Raw genomic sequence first — 26,330 nt, forward strand, 5'->3', positions numbered from 1 at the left:
ATTATTCAGTGTTATTGCTGCTAACATGAATTTTATTGCAATTCACGTTGTGTTGAATATGTAACTGTAGATCCACATAAATCATAAACCATCTCTTTTTATTAGGATTTTCTTATTGCTAATTATGGAATTTTGCCTGTTATTAAAATTAATAGCAAGAACCAAAATACAGCTTTTGCTTTTTCTTCATTCTTCAGGTTAAAACTGCGTACAAATGTGCCTGTGTGTTACGGGACACCATAAACCCCTATTTGCTGCGAAGAATGAAGGCTGATGTGAAAATGAGCCTTTCACTTCCAGATAAAAATGAACAGGTTTGCTTATCTTTACTTTTACATCTGAGCCCAAAACCAATCCTTCACGGACATTTGGAAATAATTTGTGCTAATAGCAGATGAAATGTTGTTTTAACTAAAGATAAGATGCAGAGCTTTGAAATTGTTGCTTGTTTTCACCTGTTTTCTGACTATGAAATGGTCATAGTCTTGCAGGGTCTATACAAGTACACTCTCACCTAACAAATAAAGGATGTATAAAGTGCAGTCAGGTCTGCTTAACACTGTTCTCCGAGGTCCGTGGAGTGTTTCCAGTGGTGCATCTCTCGGATGCTTTAGCATTGTTTCCTGCTGTGAAAAAGGTTAATTTGGGCAGCAAATAGTAGAGAAATACTTGATGGCAGTTGTTTATACTGCAAGCTATCTGAGCCTGTACTTTCCAATCAATTTCCAAAATATTAGCCTTTTAGTCTAAAACTTGCTTGCTCTATAAAGAGGTGGGGTATTTTTTGGGAAATATTTTGATTCAAAGTAGAGGTTGAAAGGATTATTTAAACAACTGTAGTGAGTATTAGATTCTTCTGCCACTCAGGCGTTGGTGGTTCAGGCTTTTGTCCTCTTTTCTGTCTCCTCCCTCTAAAAGGTAAGTAGATGTGCTAGTCTTTGTAGTACAGTGCTGAAAGGTACATAATAAATGAGTAGGCCATACGCAATTTCTGCTGTGCAGTCTGATGATTTTTTTAAAATCAAATTTAGAATTTCTACATACTTCAGAGTCTGGACTATGTACTCTAAAGAATGCCATCATAAACAGATTAAACAAACTTGATTTTTGTTCTTGTCAGTCACAGGGAACTACATAAGTTTGACTTACGGTATAATGTTGGGTGCTTTGCAGGATGCGAGGAAGTGACTTTGTTCCATTTTAGCCCATCAAACCATCTGAAAAATCATTATATGCTCACATGCGAAGGCTAATGACAGAACAGATTGCATGTGCTAACCTAGTTTTCCCATGAGGTACTAAGAATTTGTAAGTTGTAAGGGACATAACAGACACAATGGAAAGCATTTCCTATAAAAATAGCTTTGAGAAAATGCTAACATGGCACAGTTGCTCATTAAAACTGGAAAACGGCAACACCTTGAAAAACAAAGCAAGTTGAGGTGAAAAAATAACAGCTGGAAGAGGGCACAAAAACCTCATGAAACCCATCTTAATGATTATGTTCATTCTCTAAAATTCTAATTTTTTTCTTACTAATTATTTCTATGCAGTATCTTTTAACTTAGTATTTCAGACATCTGTGAAGCTTCATTGTAGCACATTGTAAAACTTTAAACTGCACTGTATTTGGAGTTTACAGGTGGGGCATGAGTGGTTCATTTGTTTGTTTTGGTAGGTCCTCTTTTGCCGTTTGACAGATGAGCAGCGTCAAGTCTATCAAAATTTCATCAACTCAAAAGAAGTATACGAGATTCTCAACGGAGACATGCAGGTTGGCATTAATTAAGGTTAATGGCAGGCAGAGTTTGATGGATAATCATAGACTAACCTTTGCATTCTTCTAGCTGGATTCTGAGCAGAAAGGGAAGCAACACCCTGATCTCAGTTCTGCTTTTATGGATGTCTGCTGTTTTTTTTTCCCCCTCAAAAATGTTCCATGGAATATGTAGAGTTAGTGATCCCTATATAGGGGCCTGACCAGATAAAAATAGAAATGTAGAAAAGTAGAAATTGAATGTATGTGATCTTGGAGCAAATGATGGCTTGTTGGATGACCTGCTCTGGGTAACTGTATGCATGCTTCTAACCAACTGCAAAAGTGAAGCAAGGCAAAAGAGTAATTTGTGCTGACGTTCAGGTGTGGTAACTTTGTGATGTAACGGTTGATGATTTCACAGAGTCTTAATATATAGCAGAGCGAATAGCAAGATCTTCGTTGTTGTCTTACTAGTCACTTCAACACATTTGCCTCCATCCTCACAACTTAAGCTTAGAAATTGCTGTGTCCAGGGTGACAGCAGTAATTGAAATACATTTGCAAAGGCCTGCTGTTGCCTGTGTAAAAAGTCTGCTGTTCCCTGTGACTCCTACATTGCACACATCCATTTGACTTTTGTATGCATGCAGTGGATGTTTTGCCCTCCCATTTTAGCTGCAAAATACAGATGCGTTGTTTATAAGAAAAGTAATATTTCTTAGTTATAATGCATCATTCACCACATGTTTACTTGTCTTGTGAACTGTGAAATCCCTTCTCCCCTCAGTCCCAGTGGCTCCAGTTAGTTGCATAGTCAGTACAGCTGTGTATCTTGTAGTGCCATACAAAGCAGATCTTGACCTTGTCACTGTTTCGATCTATTTTTCCAGGTGTCACACAGGTATAGTGGCCAAGTTTTTTCAAATGCCTAGCAATTTTAGTTATCTCAATGAAAATTATTTTAAGGAGCTCAGTCTTCAAGAGATGCTTTGTACAAGACTATCTGCAGAAATTTCTCTATTGTATTACAGAATGGGCTATCATGTTATGAAAATTTTGAACAGTAAATGTCATTGCTTTTATTAGATGTTTTGTGATGACAGCAGTGAATCTCAGCTGAAAAACAAAAACCCCATTCTACAAATAAACTATGAATTATGAGCAGGCTCATACAACTTGTTGTGACAGAAGATGGAGGGATTTGCTGTTTCAGGCTAGTTCATTTTTGAGTGCCCATTATATTAGAAGAATAAATAACACTTGTAATATTATTGAATTAATAACTGAACAGAACCCTTGTAACATGGCATTGAAAGTGGTAATTTTCAGCTTCACGTGTTTGTCCAGATATGTTTTCTCTTTGTTACTCTGCACTCTGGTGGGTATACTTGCTGCTCTCAATCACAGAATCACAGAATGTCAGGGATTGGAAGGGACCTCGAAAGATCATCTAGTCCAATCCCCATTGCAGGAGCAGGAACACTTAGATGAGGTTACACAGGAAGGCGTCCAATGTCTTAAGCTGCCTGCTAACATGGTGAGGATTGGAAGGAGGAACACAATAATTTCAAGTGACGAATTTGGTGGAATTTTTCCTTTTGAGTAGGAAAAAAATGACTGTAAGTTACAGCTAGGGACTGCTTTTGCTAATGTGGAAATTGTCTTAATATTGTCACCAGAAGAGGCTCACAAGAACATATAATTTCATTGACCTTCTCTTTTACTGATTTTCCCTAAAACTTTCCATGAAACAAGTATTAGTATCCATTGGCTTCTCTGAAGAGCAAACCACTATTAAAAACAAATTGGTGATGACAGGATTAATTCATTGCTGTTTATTTTTCTCAACCACAACACATATAGACACAAGTATTTGTCAAGAAAACAAAAATATTTTTCTTCTGTGTTCTTTAGCTTTTCTCAGGACTAGTAGCTTTGAGAAAGATTTGCAACCACCCTGACCTCTTCTCTGGTGGTCCGAGGATTTTGAAGGGTGTACCAGATGCTGAAGTGGAGGAAGCAGATCAGTTCGGGTATTGGAAACGTTCTGGAAAAATGATAGTGGTAGAATCCTTGCTGAAAATATGGCACAAGCAAGGTCACAGAGTGTTGTTTTTTACTCAGTCAAGACAGGTAAGATGAGCTTATTGGTTTTAGTTTTAGCTGTTAGTAAAACTAAAAAATTGTATATAAAAATTGTATATAAAAAATTGTATTGTAAAAAATTGTGTCCCAACAAGACTTGTAATTAGAACAACTTTTTGTAGTGTCCTTCTCAGAAAATTAACATCTTGTTGAAAAAAATACCAAAATGACTTTGGAAATAAGTTCCCAAGCTCAGTAAGCTTTGCTGGAATGACACAGTGTTGTGACAATATTTCCCAAATTCAATATACTGTGTCAAAGCTTGTATCAATTCTACCCATGTAATACTAGGCTGAAGCAGTGGTGATGTATTTAGTGTCCCTGCTGTGTAGTTTCAGGGTAGAATTGTTAGTCAGTTTGTGGTTTAGTGCATGTGCACATCTAATCCTCAGAATTGTATGCTTTGGGCCAGTAGCACAGACAGTGACCTTAATTCGTTTTCCCTGTGTATTCATGACTTTGTCTTACTTCCATGGATTCCCTGAAATGCTGCAACATTTACCTGGTTAATTGTCTTGAGACCATGGCTCTGGACTTCCCAAACCAAGCAAGAACATTCCACTATTGCATTCAGCAGTGAAATAACTATTATTTCCCCCCCGCAGTGAATCTTATAAGTTAATTTTCTGCTCACTTAAGATTCGCAAGTTTTTGGTCATCACCTTGTTTGTTTGATTGGCACTGCAGTTAGTACCAGAAATTCTTATTACTTGATTGGACAGTTGCTTAGTCTTCACATCTGGATTTCATTAATTTTTTTCTGTCACGACAGATGCTGCAGATATTTGAAGTCTTTGTGAGAGATAGAAACTATTCCTACTTCAGGATGGATGGCACCACAACAATAGCTTCCAGACAGCCCCTTGTAACAAGATTTAATGAGGTGAGAGGTTGCATCCCACAAGCTAATTCCTGTTAGAGGGTATGGTTGAGTTCTTGCATTCCTTTTTTTATCTGTTCTTAAATATACTTCTTCAGGTTTGAGACACAAAACTGGGGAGTTCAGTCAAATGAAACCGCTTTCTTTGGAAGGGAAAAAAAGTCATTTTTTTCATACTTGAGTTGGGTTTTCTGCTAAGAAAAAAAATGCAGTTGAAAAGGGGTAAGAGAAATTTTATTGGACAACAGTAATTGAAATTTAGGTGAAACTACTTTTGTCAAGAGATATTAGACAAACAAGGAAACTTATTCCTTCTTTTGGCTGCCTTTGCATCTTTGCAAATAATGCAGGTAAAAGAATCCATGAAATAAAAAAAGTCATCTTGTACTTTCGTAATTCTTGCTTTAGTAAATTCTCTCTTGTGTTATAGGACAAATCCATATTTCTTTTTCTTCTGACAACTCGTGTTGGTGGCATTGGAGTTAACTTGACTGGTGCTGACCGAGTTATTATTTATGATCCTGACTGGAATCCCAGTACAGATACACAGGTGAGTTTGGTTCATTACATTCCATTTACCAGCTAAGCTGAAATAAAACTGGAGATAGTGTTTTAAGACTGTTTGAGGAGATAAATGTCATTCTATGTTGCTTTTCCCTAAGTCGCTGTTCCCAGCAATGGTCATTTAGGGTGCAGTTCTACATTATGATTACTCTTGTGGCAAAGCCAATTTAAGTGGTTCCCACCACATCCCCTTTATGCTGTTAGGCCTTACCACTCTTCAATATTGTTGATTTTTATAGCCTGTTTAGAGTGTAGCCAAACAGACAGTTGAAATGGCCTTTTTTTTTTCTTTCAATAAATATGCACACAAACTAGGTGTTTCTGAAGGGAGGGAACAGCTGTGCAAGCTCTTCAACAGGCATGACTCTTCATAGTTGCAATGCAAGATAAGAAACATTTGTTCTCCTTTGCTTAAATTGTCTTTATCACTAAATGATATGTAGCTACACCCTTAGAAGCTGCTGTTAAGCCAATACCTTAAAGTAGTTGTTTATCTGATGCTGTGATGATACTCTGGGTTTTCAGAACCCTTAACAGTATATGGAGCTTACATGTTTGAGAGAAAAGAACTGTTTTTGATGGAAATCCTACATCGCTCTGAAATCTGCAAATGTGTAGCCTGACATAGAGTGGTCTGTTTTAGCAGTTGGTTCAAGGTGCTTGTAGGAAAACTTTCAGTTAAGAAAAAGAACAAAAGTTCAAAGAAAATGTGTGTATTAAAAGTCTATTGTGAAATGGATCTCTTTTGGAATAAGTCTATATAAAGTGCAGATCCTAGATATGAGTTCTAATTTCAACATCACTTATTTTTTCAGATTTTTTGCATAAATTTCGTGGTACTATTGGAGACTTGCCTTTTTACATCTGTAAACTTTCTAAATTGTTTTCCTCCCCTTCTGAGTTAGTTCTCCTAATGCTGTAGAAATACCAGCTGTGTAACTTTTTGAACTATTTGTTAAATATCCAAACTAGGTTTGAAACAGCGGTATGGATAGCTCTGTCAAACAGTCTAAGAGGCTAATGTCCAGTAACCAAACCTGTTGTATTCCAGGCTCGGGAACGTGCTTGGAGAATAGGCCAAAAGAAGCAGGTGACTGTGTACAGGCTTCTCACTGCAGGTACTATTGAAGAGAAGATCTACCACAGGTCAGTCACAACAGTTCCTTGGATACAGCTGTGTGCTCAAGAAAATGTTTATAGTGAATAACAGTGACATACCTATGTGTGTGCACACGTTGCTTGTAAACCCTAATCTTGGTCATGATGGGCACGTCACAGAAAACTTTTTAAAACTTCCACTTAGAAATGGGCCTTTTTCTAACATCAGACTCCCAGCTGCTGGGCTGTGCTGCCGCCTCTCTAGCCCCAAGACCCACACTCTGAATATACCTCATCAATCTGTTCCAGCAGCTGTGTCCAGCACATCCAAGAATTCCCTTTAAATGTGAGAGTATCAGGCATAGATGGGAAAAAATTAGCCCCTTACTCAGAACATGAGACTCAACAAGTCTGAAATGCAAATTGAAATCGACAAGTTTTTTATATTGTCCTCAGGATATATAAAGATGTATGTGGTACATACATCCATTTACTACTCTGCAAACCCAGTTTGATTTTATTCCCAAATCATTCCAAAGTGAGACAATTAAATCCTAAGAAACAGCAGTCATATTCATGTTATTTATTCCAAAATGTAGCTAAAGCTTAAAGCGCTTGCATTTCAAAATCATTGAAATATTTTTGTTTTGCTTTCCCATTCAGCTTCCTCAGTAGTTAGCTTCACTCACATTAATTTCAAATGAATGTATATGGGAATCCTCTGTCTAGGCATCACTCTTTAGAACTGGAATATCCTCTTCGAAAATGCAGATGAATGAAAAGCTCTAAATAATGAAATACCAGCACTTATTGAATGCCTTTTTTGAATCTGTTTTACCACATGGACACAAAGCATCCGCTGTTGCTTGGCTTGCATCCCTCTGGCATATTTCTGTTTGAACAACACTGACCACATCAAGGAAGTGGGCTCTAAAGGTCAAGACAGGCATCAGAAATTCATTTCTTTCCAGAACACTGCAATGGACCTCGAATTTTAAGCAAGTTGTCTTTTCTCTTTGCCTGTGCTTTCTGCCCTGCAGATCATCCTTGCAGGAAGCAATGAAGCTCAGTCAATTCTTAAAAAATTTGAAGTCTCCTGATGGGTGCACTACAGTAGCTGGCACCTGTGTTTAAACTTAGTTTTTGCCAAAAATAGTTTCCCTGCTTAATGCCAGTAGAGTCAAAACCATGATAAAAACACTTACGGAGAACTGATTTCCAGCTCTGTTTAGGGCTGTATTTTTTTGTGCAAGAGAATAGTGCCTAGGACTCGCAGTCAAAAGCTATGTGGTACAAACATGGCATAGAAATATATTTACCAATAGTAGAAGACTTTTTGCAGCTTAGTTCTCCCCCAGATTTGTTCCTTTCAGTCCTCTACAGATGGGCTTTTTTCCCCCTTGCCTCTCAACGAGTCTGATTTCCCTTTTCGGTGATTGTCATCCAGTCATCACCATCGGATTGAGCTGCTGCTGCTTTTGATTCCTCCAACCCATTGAACCGTTAAAATGTTGTCATTTTAACAAGCTTTCATTTTTTCTTTCAAGAAGCTTTCCAATACTTTAATTGTAATATATGTAGGATTTTCAGTTTAATGGACAAAAAATAGTGTAGCTTTGAAGTTATTTTTTGTTTAGTTAAGGGATGCCTCATAGGACATTTCAGGATGGTGGTTACCTGTTGTGTTATGGAGTTGTTGCAGAACAGTAAATCCCTGTGTTTAATAATTTAGTTGGTTGTTTGAAAGTTACAAACTCAAGATTGTCTTTTGGAAACTAACATCATCTTCCCACTGCTTAATTGTTCTGCAGGGTAACGTTTGTGCTTATACAGTTTTCTGTTTAAGTACTGTATTCAGTACTTAAACATAGTTAGACATTGTTTCACGCACAAAGTACTTTTTTTTTCTTTTTCAGACAAATCTTCAAACAGTTTTTAACAAACAGAGTGCTGAAAGACCCTAAGCAGAGACGCTTTTTCAAATCCAATGATCTTTATGAACTTTTTACTCTGAGCAGCCCAGATGTGTCTCAGGGGACAGAAACAAGTGCAATTTTTGCAGGTACTCTTTTTTTTTTTCTGTGTTTAAAAGAGAAAATGTTTGAAGTGTTTGATGAATGGTTACTAATTTCATTCATCCCACAGGTACTGGTTCAGATGTTCAAGTCCCAAAACGCCAATTGAAACAAAAGCTTGAAAAGCCACCTGACAATGATACTTCTAAAGGTGATCTCCATCTTACAGAAAGCAGCTCACCAAAGTACAGCAAGTCATCCGGTTCCTACTCAACCATGCACGTGACAAATTCTTCTTCTAAAGCAATAGAGACAAGTGAGGAAACCAAAGGAAATTTGGAAACCTTTGACCAAAATGGCTATGCAAAAGATAATGCACAAGCTGCTACTGATATAAATTCATTGAATAAAAGCAAGGAGGACAGCTTGGAAAGAGCTGAAAAATGCATGTCCCAGTCATTGCCAGGTGATGCAGGGTCTTCGGAGAGTGGCAAATGTCTGAACACTGTGCTGGCTGATGAAGTACATGGAGCAGCAAATGCAACTGTCAAGGGAGACTTCAGCCTTACATGTGATGCAGCTGGCCCTTGGGGAGACCAAGTTGCTAAAACTGACGATGGGCAATTAGATAATAATCATTATAAGTGTACCTCAAAAACAAAGCACAGGGTGGATATGCTGTCACATAAGAGCCACAAAGATAAGTCTAAGAAGAAACATCACAAAGATGCCAAATTTGAAGGAGAGCGCATTCCTCATCTAGTGAAACAGAAGCAATACAGAAAAGAGAACAGTGAAGAGGAGCAGGAAGACTCAAAGAAAAATGATGATTACGTCTTGGAGAAACTTTTCAGAAAATCAGGTAACTGATGCTGTTTGGTTTTTCAACAGTCAAACTGTTTAAACAGAGGTATATAAAACTTATGCAAGTGAGGGAAGGAGCAGTTGTGTTACTCTGATCATTAGAACTACAATACAAAATGTGTTTTATCTATTGTGTTACTATAGTGAAACATTAAAATGTTAATTATTGAAATGCTTTGTTTATGAATGTGTTAATTACCTTGGCACAAACATTTGAAAGAGATCTGCAGCTTTCCAGAAGCACTTCTGGATATAGAAGTAAGGTAACGTTTCTTCTGGAAACCAACCTTCATTTACACAAGGGTTTCACTTCTGTCCTGTCCATAACAGTGGAAATGATCGATTTACCCACATAATTGCGAAGTCTTGTGAATAATGACCACATCAGCACAGCAGAAGTGGTTTGTTGTCAAATTGATTGCTTACCTGATAGAAGGGGTTTCTCTGCTTAGAAATTACTGTACCGAAGTCCTGAATATAATCAACCTGAAAAAGGAAAAATGTGATTGTGGCATTCACTTAAATGATTAATATTTAATTTTACAGATAACCATGTAAATTAATGGATGTCCTCCTTCACCTTTTCTTGTATCTTCTGGTTTTTAGGGGTACACAGTGTTATGAAGCATGATGCCATTATGGAAGCTTCCAGTGCAGATTATGTGCTGGTGGAAGCAGAAGCAAACAGAGTGGCGCAGGATGCCTTAAGAGCTTTAAAAGTCTCTCGACAGCGTTGTTTAGGAGCTGCTTCTGGTGTGCCAACATGGACAGGCACGAGTGGGCTTTCAGGTGCACCATCAGGAATAAAGTAAGTTCAATTCTCACACTGCTTTTCCAAAAATGGAAGAGTTCTTTAGGATGCTATGTATTTATCTTTTTTCGCACTGGATATTTTCAGTAACGTGTATCAAAGTGGAGGTTCATGTTTTATATTTCTTAAAAACGTGAAAGCATATTGCAAGCCTAGGAAGTCCATTCTGAAGTACAAAGAAAGCATTATTGTTGCACAGAAGAGGAGACAGAGTTTGGCAGAGGGCTCTTGAGGACCCTAAAATGCAAACACAGTCAGTGTCTTTGGCAAAACTATCCTAATCATTTTGAGAAGGATGTTTTATGACATTAAGTCTTTTGTGGGTTTTTAGGAGTCGGTTTGGTCGCAAAAGAAACCCCATGCTGCTTTCTTCACATTCCACTTGTGCATCACCTGTGAAGAAGTGCAAGGTAAAAGACACAAGCTAATGTTACTCTTTTAACAGCTGATACGTATGAAATGTTCTGATTTATACTGTAGATGTGTCTCATACCCATTTTTCATATGATTATGTAGAATTCTGGAATTTTTAGGCACCCATGAATTTGCTTTTTCATGTTTTGACATAGCATCTTGATCGAAGTCTAATTAGTAGCAGCAGTCAGAACTTGCAACATGGTCTGGTTATCTGTCTCAAGACCAGCAATGCTTTTAGTTTAGTTCTAAACTTAAGAACAGGGCATACTACCTCTTTATTGTGTATTTCAGATTACTAGCTTCTGAGTGTTCATGTTTGTTTGCTTAAGTCTAAACAACAGGAAGATTTTGTTTAACAGATTCTGTGGACCTCGGAATCTACCTTTATGTTCTGTATGTTCATTTGCAGGATGCAGATAAAATAAAGAGAGAAGATGTAAAGAAGAGTAGTTCCAATGGGCACTTTGATGGAAAATCTGGAGAATCGTCGCCCAGTGCACTAGACTCTTCAACATTATTAGCCAAGATGAGGGCAAGAAACCACCTTACTTTGTCACAACAGACAAGGCATGAAGGAGATGAGAATCATTACCAAGCACCCACCCCAGTCCCAGCTTCAACTGAATATGATGAACTGCTCGTGGATCTGCGTAACTTCGTAGCGTTTGGGGCCCGTGTGGATGGCGAGGCGAGCACCCAGGAACTGCTGCATGAATTTGAGGCCAAACTGACTGTGGCACAGTCCTCCGTCTTTAGAGAACTTCTCCGCAATGTCTGCACCTTCTATAGGAGGCCGAATGGTGAAGGTGTCTGGAAGCTAAAGACAGAATTCCACTGACCTTTGTCTCGGAAAGGCACCTGTCAGCCCCCACTCTCCGTTCAGAGACTTACTGTTTGTCTTTTAAAATGAGGAATTATTTTGTATTCATGATTTAGTAGTTGACTTGAGCAGTCGGTGCCACAGTGCTTCCTGCAGGCTCAGAGCTAACTTAATTTCTGACTTACACTATTTATAATAAAGTGCCATCTACCTCATAGATGAAACAATACAAAGTATCAGCACCTTTTCTTTAAAAGAAATGTTAATATAAATGGGACGAAAAATACGTACTGACTTCTTATTGCAATAAGAACCATGGATGTTGCTGTGGGTTGTAAGACTTTTATTTGATTTCTGTGAAATTCCAAGAACTTCTTCCTCAATTTTCTGTATGTTACTTGAATTGTCATGGGCCACACAGTGTACCATCAGAAAAAAAATTATTATAGTGGTCAGCATGAGAGATTCACTTGTACCGACAAGTGCATCTAAATTGTTGTATGACACTTTGATCAGCAGTGAGAATTTTATTTTAATGTTGGTGTTTTCATTATTGCCAGCACCTAGCACATGCGGTGTAACTTACATCAGTAATTAACTTGGAAAATAATTCTACTGCCACAGAGGTTTAATCACAAAAAAAAATGAAAAGCCTGGCGGGATATTGAGGTGACTGACAGTTGATAATTATGGAAAAATGTTTATATTATGGAAAAGCCATTTATGCCATAATCATCAATTTGTTTGCTTGGTACAATTTTTCTTACCACTGAGGTGACAGTAACTGTTATGTTTGTCACAGGTTGTGGACTGGTAATTGAAGTCTGTTAGAGAAGTTCCCATGAAATGTTCACGGGTCTCACTATAACTGATGTCAAAAAATTCCCAGTTCCCTGTTAGCACTTAAAGTTTAATAGCTTGGCAAAGACTGAGGTGTTAGTTGGTCAAAGGGGGAATGATTTCACTGTATTTTGCTAAACATAATAATTTTTGGCCAGAGACGTAATAGGAGCATTTACAGAAGTTACAGGTCATGCCTATTCTGTAGACAGAGCAAATCTCAGAACTTGTCTGACTGTCAGGAAGACATTACCCATTATCTTCCAAGGAAGGAAGGGTTGGATTATTTGTGACAAACGTGAGTACTACATTGGGTCTGTCTTCTAAGTACTAGTGTGCAACATAAGGAAATCTTATGGGCGGTTGAAAATTGATAGATTTTTGAGAAGAAAACCACATTCTTGCAGCAACATGAAATTACTGTTTGGCTTAAATGAGGAGCAGTTAAATATGCCTCGTGTCCTTCCTATCTCTAAGCTACGGAGAAAAAGTAAAGCTGAGCTACTTTTAGTTTTTTGTTCAGTGTGAAAGTATCTTATTTACTTCAAATGGAAGTACAAATATTGAAAGATTAATGGTGAAGCGAGAGTGCAAACTGTTACTTTGTTCTTGAAACGGACCTCTTTGAGATACTTCCAATGTTTTTTCCTCTTGTTTTTGCTCAGTGCTAATGGATCTTTAGAGATCTACAAAAAATGGTGCCTCACTGTTCCAATAACTGGCCAGTTGACTTTTCACAGACTGGAGTTGGAGATGACAGACATTCCAAGAATCTGTTTCTTCTCCTCATTGCATTTGAAAGTGCGACTGTCGCACCTTTTCCTGACATCTCTTTTTCTGATCCCATTTATATTCCCTTACATTCCCTTTTTCAAGAGAGACACGAAATCAAGAATCTAAGCTGCAATTACAAAACACTTCAAAAATTTTAGATCTTTTGATGTTACTTAAAATGGATCAGTAAAAGAGTGAACACAAACCAATGTTGCTCTTCTCAACAAAGCTATAGGGAATTTTATGTGGTTTTGGGTGTCATGCCTGCTTGCATCCCAATGCCGTGGGAACAAACCAGGAATTCAACTGTCAGCAAAGCTGCCATTGTCACCTTAGCTGTCAGTGCTGGTGTCCTGTTCTATTTACTGCTTCCTATCTTAGAGACATAGTTCCTGCAAAGAAAGTTTGCAGCTTCTCACTAGTCTGTTAATGTAAATTGACTTGCATGTGCTTTCTATAAATCCTTGGCTTTTACAGACTTATTAAAAAAAGCAAAAACAAAGTCTGTTCTAGAAGTCTTCTTTGAGGGGTGGGAGGAAGAACAGGTGGGGGAGCCATCTTTTCCTGTATAGTGTGGCTCTGACTAAATGATTCATATTATCTTTAAGTATGTTTCCTTTTTTTATACAACTTCAAAATATGCATTCTAGCTACTAGATTTTTTTTTCCAGTACTAGCTTTTCTTTAAAATGTTTAAAAGACTGAATGAATATAAATATAATACTAAAAAATATATTTCTAAGTATTTCATCTCAAAAGTGTGTGTGATTAAAGGTCTACAGGCTGATTTATAGGTAAAAGTTGTTCTGGAATATAATATAGCTGCTATGCATTTTAAAGTAGAAGAGTTATTTCAGAATAATCCTACTTTTATTCCATATTCTGATTTTTTTATTCCATTAGCTGATTTTTTTGTTTGTTTAGCTTTACCTAGGTAAATTCCTTTAACATATTCAAAGAATATCTTAAACAATTCCTGACTAAAGATATTGCTTAGTCAAGCATGTTTACCATTGAATAGTTTATAGACACATCATATTTTGAAAAGCTTGTATTTTAGCCTTCTCAATTTCCAAGTATTCAATGCTGCATTTGGTAGTTTGCTACTTGATTTGTGCATGATTCCAAAAATCACTCATCTGGAATGCTTGTGTTTTTATATTTGGTTTTCTTACTTCACTAAAATGGGGATAAAGAACAATCAAAATACATATGTTAGTTTAAGAATCAAGGTGGGAAAAAAAAATCTTAATAACGAAAGACATTTCAGCATAAAACAGTGAGTATAATCTTTAAAAAATAAGTCTACCACAAGAACTCCTGAAAATTTCTTTCCTGTAAAGATGCTAAAAGCTGAGCACCGCGCTACACCAAAAATGTTGTGCCAGTGTAGGTGATGGGACCTACTACCCACACAGCTCAGCAGACAAATGCAGTTTAACAAAGATCTAGAAATCTAAACAGCAAATACTTGGGTTGTTCTGCAAGCAGTTATGTGGACTGTGTACACTGTTTGGGTAAAACATGCGGCCCTGGTATTTTCACAGCAGAAGTTAAAACTTAACATAATTGTTCTGTCTGGTTTTAAACCTTATTTGTAAAGGGGGAGGTAAAAAAACCTCTTTGTTTATTGTTTCTCTCCCCCCATCCTGTCCTCCTTTTACATTCTTCCAGGTGTTTATTCTGCTGTGTTCATCCTTTTGCTGAAAACTGAAGTCTTCTATAGCCAACCTACTCACCTCTGGTATAAAAACTGAATCCTGACCTAGAGAAAAGAGATTCCACTAAATGTTGTAGGCATTTAACTCTTCTGAACAATAATGACCCACCACAAAAGAAATGTTAGCGAGATGCTGAATGGATAGATTGATGGTGATTAAAAATGGAGAGGGGTATTTTTAAATCCGTAACTCCATACTGTAGTTCAGCCTCTTCTCAAAGGGCTACACCATGTGGAGAATTGAGTCTACTACAGCTAATATATGTTATACTCCCAAGTATAAAGCTATAGAGAATTGGGATTTTATATTTCTAAGTTTTGGCTTCAGGTGATGGTCACCTATAGACAGTTGTACTCAAGCCACAAAGTCACCTTTGCTTTTGATTCCAAGATTGCTAAACTTGACTAATTTTGACTGTCTTCTAGTAGTGCAATTCTCTGCCTTTCAAGAAGCTACAACAGAAGGGACAAGACTTTCTAAAGGACATGATGGGATTTTTGTTGTTGTTTGTAGAATTCTTCAGCACTTCCCTTCTTTAAGCTACTGAGTCATTAGGATTGAGAGGTTTCCAGTTCCTCAGCTGTTGTAAATGCAGCTCAACTGACATGGATGGGCTGATGCTGTTCCTCCAGGACCTAGCCTTCTTTAGAGCCAAAACCTGTCTTATCTGGGATGCTGCACATACATGATGAAACAGCCACAGAACATTTAGCCTTTCTCTGGTTTCTGTCTGCTTATTGATACTGCTGTATGGAAAGGATAATTACAGGTGAGTTATGTTCCTGAAGAGGGATGGCTTGTTGATTTTCACAAAGAATGATCTTTTGGTCTCCATTTTTGACTGAATTCCAGAGACAGTTTGAGGTATGCTTTTCAAAAGCTGTGGAGATAGGTGATGGCAATGATTTTAGTAGCCATCTGAAGAGACCTTTGTGTCTTGTATCCCATTTAAAGTTATGTATGAAAGTGCACTTAGTTACACTGATATTAGTCTGCTATTGAATCATGTCTCTTTTCCTCATCTACCAATTAACCTGGTTTGGTAGTGAATGAACACTGCCAGGGCCTGTAATGCCCCATCACTAGTACATAAGGAAAAAGTTCTTCACAGAGGGAAAACGTTTTGCATTTGCTAAGACTGAGCAGATACACAAAATCCGTTCAGTAAACAATGATACCACTATGTAACTGTGAAAATGAGGGGAATCCTCGTAACAATGTTGGTGGGGAGGGAGGGAATTTTCCAATAAAATATTACACATTGAGATCTATTATAAAAAAATCCACATGTAATGATATACCATACTTTCTCCGTGACAAAGATGTCCAGGCAGGCATCACATAACTAGAAAAATCAGTGTGAAAGCTATTGTTACAGGATGTATCCTTTAGGGAAAGCCATCACAGGAAGCAGTAATTTAAGCAATTAGTTTAACAAAACAGTCTTGGAGAAAGTAGTAAATTATGTTCTTTCAAAAGGGCAACATTTTCCCTCAACATAAAATAGTTTCCTTTTTAAAATAAGGAACTGGGTAGATGAATAACAAAAAGAGTGGGTTAACATCTGACTTGCATTCTTTTTGCATGCTGCTGTGATTCCTATGTCAGATCTCATAATAAGAGTTTAAGCAGTTTTCTCTCTTGGAGGGTGGAGGTGTTGAGGAACCACCATATCTCAGTGGTTCAGTAAGGAAGGACAATGCTGTGTCTCTTGTGCTGGTGGTGGCTGTGCTTTCTCAAATGATACATAAAGTTGATGAAAACATTAAATGTGAAGACACCCTGTAGCAGCTTTATCCAAACGTGGCTTATTCCCAATATATATGGACCAAGAAATTACTTATAACCATGAGGAAGGAATTAAGTTAATCTACCTGTTTGGTCTTTTAGGAACTGGGAGATTTGGATTGGTCTGCTATAAGCCTCTGGGTGACTTCGGATGCAGGACTACTCTGCCTGCTGCATCGGTTTCCCCATCTGACAGATGCAGTCTTTGGGGGAAGGCAAGAAATCTTTCAAGTCCTTTGGAAATGCTTCAGAAAATGATAGCACAGTACAAGGAAGCCCTAGTTGGAAAAACAGAGGTAATACAGCATCTTATTGTCTAGATCATTAATTCAGCAACTGTAGTTTAAACAAAACTATCGTACAAAATTGCTGAGAATCCAGTTTTTGAAGGGCTTGTGCAGAGCACGTCTTTGAGTCAGATGTGCCGGCAAGTCTGCACTTGGGAGTTTTTCTCCTCTGGGAGAGGTATTTATATATTAGATACATGGTAAAAACACTCTCTGCAACTTACGGCCATTTATAATTTCCCTGTTCCAACATTCAAACTAAATGCTGAATATACGCTTATTAACTCAGTGGCTCTCTCCATCTACCCAGCCCTCAAGGGATTGCTATTCTAGGCTCTGCGGTGACATCATGGTATCACTGATGTGGTACAGTCCTGTTCCTTCAGCTGAGACTTAGAAGATGAAGCTTTCCTTTTTTCCTCTTTTCTTTTGTTGGTGACCCTGGTGTTGCTGCCTCTGTTATCATTAAAAGTGAAGTCTGACATCTTTCACACAAGGGTCATTCTGCTTTGCTTTTTTTAAATGGGTTTAAGATAGCTGCTATGAAGTGAGTGGAATACTTTGTGTTCCTGCTCGCTGCCTACAAAAGCCACCGTGAAGACTGCGGTTCATCATTGCTGTGTTCAGGGAACAGAAAACTACTCTTTTTATTCCAGAAAGAAGGGATCTGGTTCGAGTCACTAAACTGGGACCTACAGAACCTGCACAGAGAGTGTACAGGGAAGGCTCAGGCAGCTGTGTTGAGAAAGAAGCAACTTCCAGTCTGCTCTGTCTGCTAGTTTCTTGGTGGTGGTGCTAACGTGAAATTAACAGGAGAAGGGAGAGTGTATTCTGAGCTGAGGTCTTTGTTTCTGAATGGCAGGGTTGAATTTGCATTTAAGTCCAAAGTTGCCAAGGTTCTAAATTGCACAATGAAGGCTCCCAAGTAAATTTTGTTCTGCCCACTAATGATGCCATGTGATTACCATGCTTTTTCAATATTGCTGTTCCATATTAATTATAATGGCATCAAAGATGATGTGACAGGTCACGTAATAAATACCACCATTCTTACCCACAAGTTATACCTGAAAGCCAGGTGATTTTCAGCTCTTCAGACACTCCAAGCTGTTTATCTGGTCATTTAAGAGAGGGAGAAGGAAAAGCAATGCCAGTGCTGAACTCTTTAGAGAATCCATCTGAAATTTTAAGTTATTAACTTTCTATCATAGTTCCCTACAGATTCCCTGATTTTCCTGGGCTCCCAAAGCCACACTACTCACAACATGTAAGTTGAGGGAATCTATTTATATTGTACAGAACAGGGAGGTTGAAGCCTTCCACTAATTGCAAACCACTATGTAGTATCATCAGCGGAGCTATGACCAACTCCTGCACATGGCTTACATAAGTGGTGAGTCATACAGTCTTACAAAAGAACAGGGAGCAAGGCTTTCATTATGTTGTTTGCCTAATCAGAAATATGAAAATAAAAGAACACAGCACTCAGTGGGTTATGTTTGGCTAACTGTAGGCTGGAATTTCTGCAGTTGTACTACTATGATTGAGGCATTTCATTGTTTGTGGTCCCAGATTATATTAAACAGAGAGGATTTTTTTTCATAAATCTTTGCCTCTAGGGCAGAGTTAAGGTTGTTTTGGAACCCTTGCTATGTGTTTCCAGACATTAATGTCTGGAAGCAGCACCACAGGAGTAGAAATGGAGGTATATGCCTAGAGAGGATACTAGGAATAAATGAAGAGGCCCAAGGGTAGGGTAGGGTTTGTGAGGACAAGCATGTGAAGAAGCAGAGGAGTGAGAGCAAAGCTTTTAGAATGGCTGAAAAACAGTCTAGTGGTGATTTCTCATATCTTACTAGTATCTTTCCATGCTCTCGGGCAGATACTTGAATGGATATTACTTTACCAAGTACTGTTGTTAGCCATGAACTGAGATACTTACAGCCCTCAGAAGACAACTGGAGAGTTTTGAGGCTCAAAGTTTGCTGTACCTGTATGTGCAGTAACACTGCTTTTTACACTGGTCTGATTAACCCATCAATGCTTCTCATTTTGCTCCCTCAGTCCTCTGCACCTTATGTGGCAAACTGGATCTGCACGGTTGTCTCCTGGTGAAAAAAACATAGCAATAATAACTATCAATTTATTTTTTTTTCCAAATATGTGGCTACAATAGCTGAAGGCTGGAATGAGTGACACTAGGAGGAAATCTGGATCTGAAGAGCCCCGTGTCTGAGTGCCCTAGGAACTTCAGCTTTAGAGCAGCTAAAAGTGAGTGCTTTGAGTGCTTTGTGTCTGAGCTGCTTGAACAATTCTAATTAAACCTTTTTTTTTTTTTTTTTTTCCAATGGCTAGGTTAGAAGTGTGTGGAGCTGTAGCCTATTTGTCATCACCTCATTCCCCTATGGGCTCACATGCTTGCTCAGTGCAAGTACTCCTGTCTAACATAGCGTGCCTACGAAGAGGAACCAGAAGACATTTCTCTCTGCCTGGAAAGAGAACACAGGTCCATGTGGCACAAGTGAAACAGGCACTGCTGTGTGGATATCAGGAATGCATAATTGCTCCTCAGTAAGTTACCGAACTGTCTTATAAAAGACTAGTATGCAGGATGCTTAGAGTTTGGCACTCGCTTCATCAACCAAAGCGGGGGGAGAGGGGGAAGGGGAGTTGAGTCAAGTTATTGAAAACTGGTTCAGTGTGGAGATTATTTAAGCTTTAAAATATCTTTTCAGAATGTGTACGCCTCCCCCATCCCTAATTACTTCGACAGTTGGTTTCTCTTGCTGCACTGCAACAGCAGAAACCCGGACTCTGTCCCTAAAGCCTGACTCTGGGCAGCTGTAAGGCCAGAGTTAGAGACTCGTGTGACCACGGGCTCCGTCCTGCAGCACGGCCGAGCCCCCGGTACCCGGGCCCACACCTGGGGAACTCTTGTAGGCTGTGAAGCTGGAAGACACCGAGAGCCTCATGCTCATTTTCAAGTGTACTTTTTATTGCTATGACAATAACAGGAAACAGCACCTGTGATCAGTAATCCCCAAATCAAAGCTTAAAAAAAAAAAAAAAAAAAAAGGATTTTTGAAAGTGCGGTCTTCTTTGCAGGCACGTGCTTTCCCCTGAAACCAACAGCCGCTCCCGGCTCACCCTCCCTGCGGCTCAGCCCCGGGCCCCGACCGGCGGCCGCTCTGATATTAACGAGCGAGCGCGATGCCCCATTGAGCCTTCAAGGGACCTTAATGGCCCGGGCGAGGCGCGGCCGCCCACCCCCGGGGGAAGCGGCCATCGGGGCTGAGCACCCTGCCCAGCGCTCCGCGCCCTCAGCCTCGGCGGGCCGGGGCCGGCGGAAGGGCCGCTGCCCCCTCACCCCAACGCGGTCACAGCCGCGAAGCGGCGCGGGGCACCTGCGGCCGCCTCCCCGAGAGAGCGCCGCCGACCATGGCGGCCCGCCGGCTGTGGCTGTGGCTGGCCTGGCTGCTGAGCCTGCCGGCGGCCAGCGGGCTGCCCCTGGCTCCCGGCCCGCGGGACGAGGTCCTGGCGGCGGCGTTGCAGCGGCTGCGGGAGGTCTTCGACATCGAGGAGCTGCCGCCCGACGTCCTGCCCCGCAAGAAGCCGCCGCAGTTCATGGTGGATCTGTTCAACAAGGTGGCCGACGCCAACGGCATCACCCGCGCTCCGGGGCTGCTGGAGGGCGACGTGGTGCGCAGCTTTGAGGACCGAGGTGAGCCGAGCGCGCGTTCCCCGCAGCCGAGCAGCGGCGGCGTTTCCCCAGCCGGGGAGCGGCCGCCGATCCCGCTGCCGGGCCCGTGCGCATCCCGCTTCGCGTCCCCCCGCAGATCCGAGCGGACCCCGCGGCTGCCGTGGAACACGCGGGGGTGCAGCTCGTTCTGCGGAGTCTCGCCGCATTGCTAAAGAAGGCTCTTTTGCAGTTCACGTGGACCAGTACCACTTCTACTTCGACATCAGCGCGATGGAGAAGGGCGAGCAGATGCTGAAAGCCGAGTTCAGGGTCTTCAAGCTGAAGAGGACACATGTATCTAGAAGGTCTGACGTGAAACACTTTTGCAAAGTAAGTGGGGAAATTATCTGTCAATTAAACACTTACTTGTGCTTTCGTTGATAATAATACTGAAAATGAGGAGTGCAACCGTTTACTACGTAAATCTCCTTTGTTTTTTATTTAATTGTCGTACTTACTTTTTCTTTGCCTACAGCACGCGAAGAAGTAGATGCAAGGTTTTAGCCCTGGCAGTATGCTGTACTTTGCACACTAATGCAGTGAGCTGTCCCTAAAGATACCTATGTCAGACCTACCTCAAACCATACTGTACTTTTCTGTGGTTTAAGATGTTTTCCAAGTCGAATTTAAATTTATCTGATTGAGCTGCTCTAAAAAAAATAATAATAGAAATCAGAGATTCATCGGAAAATAGGGCAGGTGAGGACTCTGATATTGAGGGTATCTGTGCCTTTGGTAAAAGGCTGGGTTGGGCTTTTTGCAAACCTGAAGGCAAAGATGTGGAGGAACCAAAAACTTTCATGGTATCAGATGTTCAAAACAAAAAGCAAAGGGATGATCAGGATATCTTCCTGTAGTATCAAAATGTCCAGTATCCCACCTCTGAACGCATCTACAATCAGATGTATGTAGCAATACTTGTTTTTCTGTTAAACAGTCCACAACCTACTTTTTGCCTGGTCTAGAATGACAGTACAGTTTTGCAGCTATGATGTAGCAGAAATGTGAATTATGTTCACCCTCCTTGTTTTGTTGGAAGAACAATTGGTTTCATTTCTTATTGTTTTGTTGTATTGCTCTCATCAAGGTGGAAGTGTATGAGCTCTTGGAGAGTGGAAGTAAACCACAAAAAAAACATCTTGTTGCATCAAGATTATTGTCCCTGTACACAGAAGGCTGGGAAGTATTCAATGTCACGCAAACAGTAAGCAGATAATTTTGACTTAATTTTATTTTGAAATCTCTTAAAATGACAGCTCAGAACTCCAGCATTGCCTCTATGCTGGGTTTTGTGGTCTATTCAAACTGAAGGACAACAGTAGAGGGAGAAGCTTTCTCTCTACACTCAAACATACACATGGTGCTACCTGAATATAGAGGACAAGTGACTATATGCTGCTAGCAGCACAGGCATGACGAGGATTGAGTAACCCAAGCAGTCGATAGGAGAGGCATTGGGCCAAGTATGTCATTGTGATTATAACATGTTAGTCCTTAGGCTTACTAGAGGAGATGGCATTGATTATGTGCTAAGAGTAGGTTTTAATTTCCTTTTTTTTTTTTTCCGGGTGATGTTACTACAGAACAGATGTGCAGGGTGTTTTAATGTTGTATTTCTGGTATCTACCATGATCGGATTGTTTTTCAACTAACTTCATCTGTAGACTTCTTTATTTGTTAGTTTCAAGATTTGGTTTGCAAATATTCTTGTTTTGTAAATACCCTTAAACTATAACAGTATGTGAATGCTTTTCCATAGGGGAAAAAAGAAAAAGTGTTTCAAAACATACAGCTTCTTGTGTTTAAATCTGTACTCCCAGTGTATATTGTTACCTACGCTTTGTGATCAGACTGAACAGTGTGCTCGGATGGCTGGTTGAGTTGCATCTTAAGTCATGATAGCCCTGCTTGAGAATGGCCTGGTCTTATCTATTAGTCTGTAATTATAACAATTAGATAAAGTAAATTTGCTTAATTGAGAGCTGATTTCTTCAAATGCCATGTTTGTTAGATTGAAATGAGTTTTAATGGTATGGAAAGTCTAGGGAGTTCGTATTATTCTGTTATTAAGATTGTTATGAAAAATAAATTCCTGGCTGAAGTCAGAGAGGATTTATTTAAATGTTAATTTTAACTCCTAGACTTGTATATTCAGTAGTAAATTTTCTGAAATTAATTATCTTCCTGTTAATGTAGCTTTGGGGAACACATACGATATTTTGTATTTTTAAATGTTGCATTACTGCTTTAAATAGTAAACTCAGTTGAGTCTTAGCTATACAGTTACCTTACTTCTGTCATGTGTTGTTACACTCTCATAGCATGTTAGTTGCCTGTTCCCTTTTCCTAATATAAACATTTCTTAATCGTAATGCTGTAATAAGAATATTGAAACAAATTTTTTTTTAATTTCCCTGTCATTACCAGGTTTCCAAGTGGGTTGGAGACAGCAGATCCAACCATGGCTTTTTGATAACTACAACACATGTATTCAACAATAGAGTTGAGCACAACCTGGTTAAGTTTGCTAAGAGCCAGGGCACTTTGCAAGAGAGTAGAAATGCTCTCCTTGTCCTCTTCACCAACAGTAACAAACGGAAATCTTCCAGCTTTGTAACCTCTCCCACAAGTAAGTTCACACGAGAGCAGCAGCCCTGTTTTAGAATATTAACTCCCTCTTCATCTTCTGTTCCCTTCTGCTTCCTTATGTGTACCTAATCTCAGTATTTACTTGCAGTGTTGAACAGGTTTGAAGTTCAGCTTTGTCACTGATCAGAGTTTGATTTGACAGTTCTTAGTAGTAGGTCACCAGCAGCCTAAGTTGCCTCTCCACTCAGAATAATATTGTTTGCAGGAAATATTCAAAAAGCCTAGGAGCAATCCGGTTTATTTTGTTTGTGAAGGGGTAGGAGTTCTATGTTTTGGTTTTTTTTTTTAAATACTATTATGTTATTTAAAATTACTATTTATGTTATTTTTGTGGTGGTGCAGTTTGCATGAAAATTGTAGATTAGGTTTAGGCTAAAAAAAACTCAGTGACCTGGAAAACTTTATGAAAATGCTGGTAAAGCAATTGTAAGTAGAGTTATTAAGTGCAGTTTTCAAGAGTGGAAGAGGTTGTTAAATAAGCAATTTAAACCTCTCTGTCCTTGGCTTGTTTTTTAAGCACCTGTTTAACTCCATTGACTAATTAGCATTGTGACTAAAGGCTGTTTTCATCAAAGACAACGCCCTCATCTCTTAAATTACAAAACACAGTGTTTTACCTTTCTCGCTGGTCTTCCAGTAAAACCAGCTAAGGCTGGATTTCAGAGCCTGATAAATGCCAAGAGCAAAAGCTAGGAGGAGGGACAAAAATGATTCTGTTTTGGGTTTGCAGGGCTTTCTGCTGAACAATTGCATTTGCATATTAGAAATAAACTAGGTAGGACTTGCATCAATACTAAGAAGTAGGTGGTGAAATTGATTAAAACCAAAAATGAGGCTGGCCTGTTTTTGTTTTCCAAATGAAATTTTTATAATGAAATCCTAGATCCCAATTTAATGAGCATCAAGCTCTATATGGAATACTGTGGCAGGACTGAGAAACTTATACTATTTTCTCAATAAAGAAATTGCCTAGACCTGCCTGTTGTTTGTGGTTAGTGAATCCATGCAGATTGTTCTACCAGCCTGTGGATCAGTGGTTTTCAGTCTCTGGGTCTTGAGGTCTACATGGACATTTATCAAGGCTTCTCAGAAGATACTTTAAGAGAGCAAACGTATTGTCAGTAAGCTTCATTCTCTAGCAGAGATCCATAAACCTGGTGGTAATTTTTTCAGATGTCAAAATTGAAAAATGTTGTTTTAAATACTACTTTACAGGAACATACTGTGTTTTGCAAGTGAATGAGTAGAGTTTCTGGGAGGAGAACACTGGAGAGAGAAAAAGGCTGTGATCTCCACCCTCTGTTAGCACTGCTCAGTGTGATGCTTTTTGTAGCAGTGGCTGCATAAAGACTGCTAATAGCATTCTGGCCAGATTCAGCCCTGAAAAGGGCCTTTTGAGTTCACAGAATGTATTTAGTACATCACTGAGCTTTTTCCTTACATCTCTGCTCAGTGAGGGTCTTTCAGACCACAAAGTGGAACACAAGATTTGGCAGTTTTTGAAATATTGCTGAAATGGCAGTTGAATGCACACCCGTTCTGCTACTTTCACAGTTCAAGTGTCATTTTTAAATCTATTCGGAAGACTTTGATGTAGATTTATGGAATAGGCTTTCATGCAGAATACTGTACTCAGGAACCAAATTTCTTTTGAGAAAAATTAACACACAACTTCCTTTCAGAACCAGAAATGGACCCTGCCAAAAATGATGCTTCAGGTGTGCCTCGTGAAACTCCGATCGTTGAAAGCAGCAATGCAGGCATGAGCAGGAGACCTCGAGCTGCTGCAGTCTCCCCTGCCAAAAGCCAGGTAATAGCATGTCATCGAAGGGAACTCTACGTTGACTTCCGTGCTATTGGCTGGTCAGGATGGATTATTTACCCAAGCGGATACAATGCATTTTATTGCAGAGGATCCTGTTTCTTCCCTTTGGGGGAAAGTCTAAATGCAACAAACCATGCTGCAGTTCAGTCCATAGTCCACACACTTAAACTGTCTCAAGATGTCAGCACGCCCTGCTGTGTGCCAGATGAATTGAAGTCCCTCAATCTTCTTTACTTTGATGACAAAGAGAACGTGGTCCTTAAAAATTATAAAGACATGGTGGCAACTAGGTGTGGTTGTCATTAGTAAGACCCTTTTTTGTCTGGATTTTGTGTGCACCTGGATTTACTTCCTTGTTTGCCACTGAAGATACCAAGGGAGACGTCATTTCTGTTTACAGTGCAGGAGAGCCAGAAACTCAGCTGTGCTTCAGATCCTTATCCCCTCACCATGGCCATGTGGAAAGGTGTTTGAGTATGGCTTCCGAAGAACCATGGGATTCTGGAGGGTATGCTGACCTGCATGGAAAGCTCTTTGAGGAACTTGCTATGTGAAGAATTTGAAACGCATTAAATTTAACATTCAAATTAAGGTCTTGTTCTGCATACTGAGGCTCAGAATTTCCTGTGAATTCATAGGAAGTGGTATCCTGCCTCAGTCCGGGATGGGATGCAGGTCTTTTAGTAACAACAACCTTATTCAGTTTTAACTGCATGATCCAGGGAGGATGTACACACCTACACAGAGCTTTCAGGATAAGTGTTTGCCCAGAGCTAATCTCAGAGGCCTCTACCATCTGCAGATCATGTATTACCCAGAAATGCATTTCTTGCACTTGTTTGTTATACAGCTCTACAAAATGCAAACAGAGACCCGCCTCTAAGTCCCCTCAGGACTTGCTAGCCAATCCAAGGGAACACATAGGTCAGTATTTATCTGGGAATCAGCAAACTTGGTTTTCGACTCAGGCCTGCACATCTGTATGATGAAGGGTCGGCCAGCCCCCCTCTCTGTAAAATTATTCTCTTCCACTGTGTTCTGCTGTGGTTGTTGGGCTCTGTGGCAGAAAACATTTCTTTGTGTGTTTCTACAGTGGCTGTACAGTGGCATCCTAAAACTTGGGTCAGAATTCCTATAGTTTAGCAGGAAGAAAGAAGACCGCTAAGCTTTAGAGGGCTGTGAGAACATACTGGATGCTGGCCTGGTCCTGTATCTGAGCCAAGTTTGATGGAAGGTACCCACTGATTCCTTTCCATTCTTCCTTGGAGAATATGACGTAGAGTTGGAAGAGGCCCCCTATGGTCTTTTAGTCTTGCTACAATCTAATGCAGGTA

At 39.7% G+C, this 26,330-nt stretch overlaps 2 protein-coding genes across 6 annotated transcripts in view; both read left to right on the forward strand.

Moving 5' to 3' along the window:
* Nucleotides 1-13,483, forward strand: part of ERCC6 (ERCC excision repair 6, chromatin remodeling factor) — a gene marked incomplete at its 5' end in the record, with an annotated part of 46,668 nt that extends 33,185 nt beyond the window's left edge. For all 5 annotated transcript variants that reach the window (XM_082052830.1, XM_082052831.1, XM_082052829.1 and 2 more), the window contains 11 exons: nt 198-314; nt 1,679-1,774; nt 3,674-3,892; nt 4,677-4,787; nt 5,215-5,334; nt 6,400-6,494; nt 8,363-8,508; nt 8,592-9,323; nt 9,932-10,133; nt 10,468-10,546; nt 10,963-13,483. In XM_082052830.1, the coding sequence (XP_081908956.1) occupies nt 198-314; nt 1,679-1,774; nt 3,674-3,892; nt 4,677-4,787; nt 5,215-5,334; nt 6,400-6,494; nt 8,363-8,508; nt 8,592-9,323; nt 9,932-10,133; nt 10,468-10,546; nt 10,963-11,391 (2,346 nt within the window). In that variant the 3' untranslated portion in view covers nt 11,392-13,483. The remainder of the gene's footprint in view (nt 1-197; nt 315-1,678; nt 1,775-3,673; nt 3,893-4,676; nt 4,788-5,214; nt 5,335-6,399; nt 6,495-8,362; nt 8,509-8,591; nt 9,324-9,931; nt 10,134-10,467; nt 10,547-10,962) is intronic.
* Nucleotides 13,484-19,276: 5,793 nt separating this feature from the next.
* Nucleotides 19,277-25,302, forward strand: LOC309440305 (bone morphogenetic protein 2-like; the record flags this gene model as incomplete). Its single annotated transcript, XM_082053819.1, is given in 7 exon segments — nt 19,277-19,354; nt 19,889-20,096; nt 20,098-20,504; nt 20,713-20,852; nt 21,610-21,726; nt 22,950-23,151; nt 24,854-25,302. Coding segments are annotated over 6 exon segments (1,389 nt in total). The 5' UTR covers nt 19,277-19,354; nt 19,889-20,022.
* Between the last annotated feature and the right edge of the window lie 1,028 nt (nt 25,303-26,330).

The sequence above is a fragment of the Streptopelia decaocto genome (genome assembly GCF_964273445.1).
Source record: "Streptopelia decaocto genome assembly, chromosome: 5".
NCBI classification, from domain to species: domain Eukaryota; kingdom Metazoa; phylum Chordata; class Aves; order Columbiformes; family Columbidae; genus Streptopelia; species Streptopelia decaocto.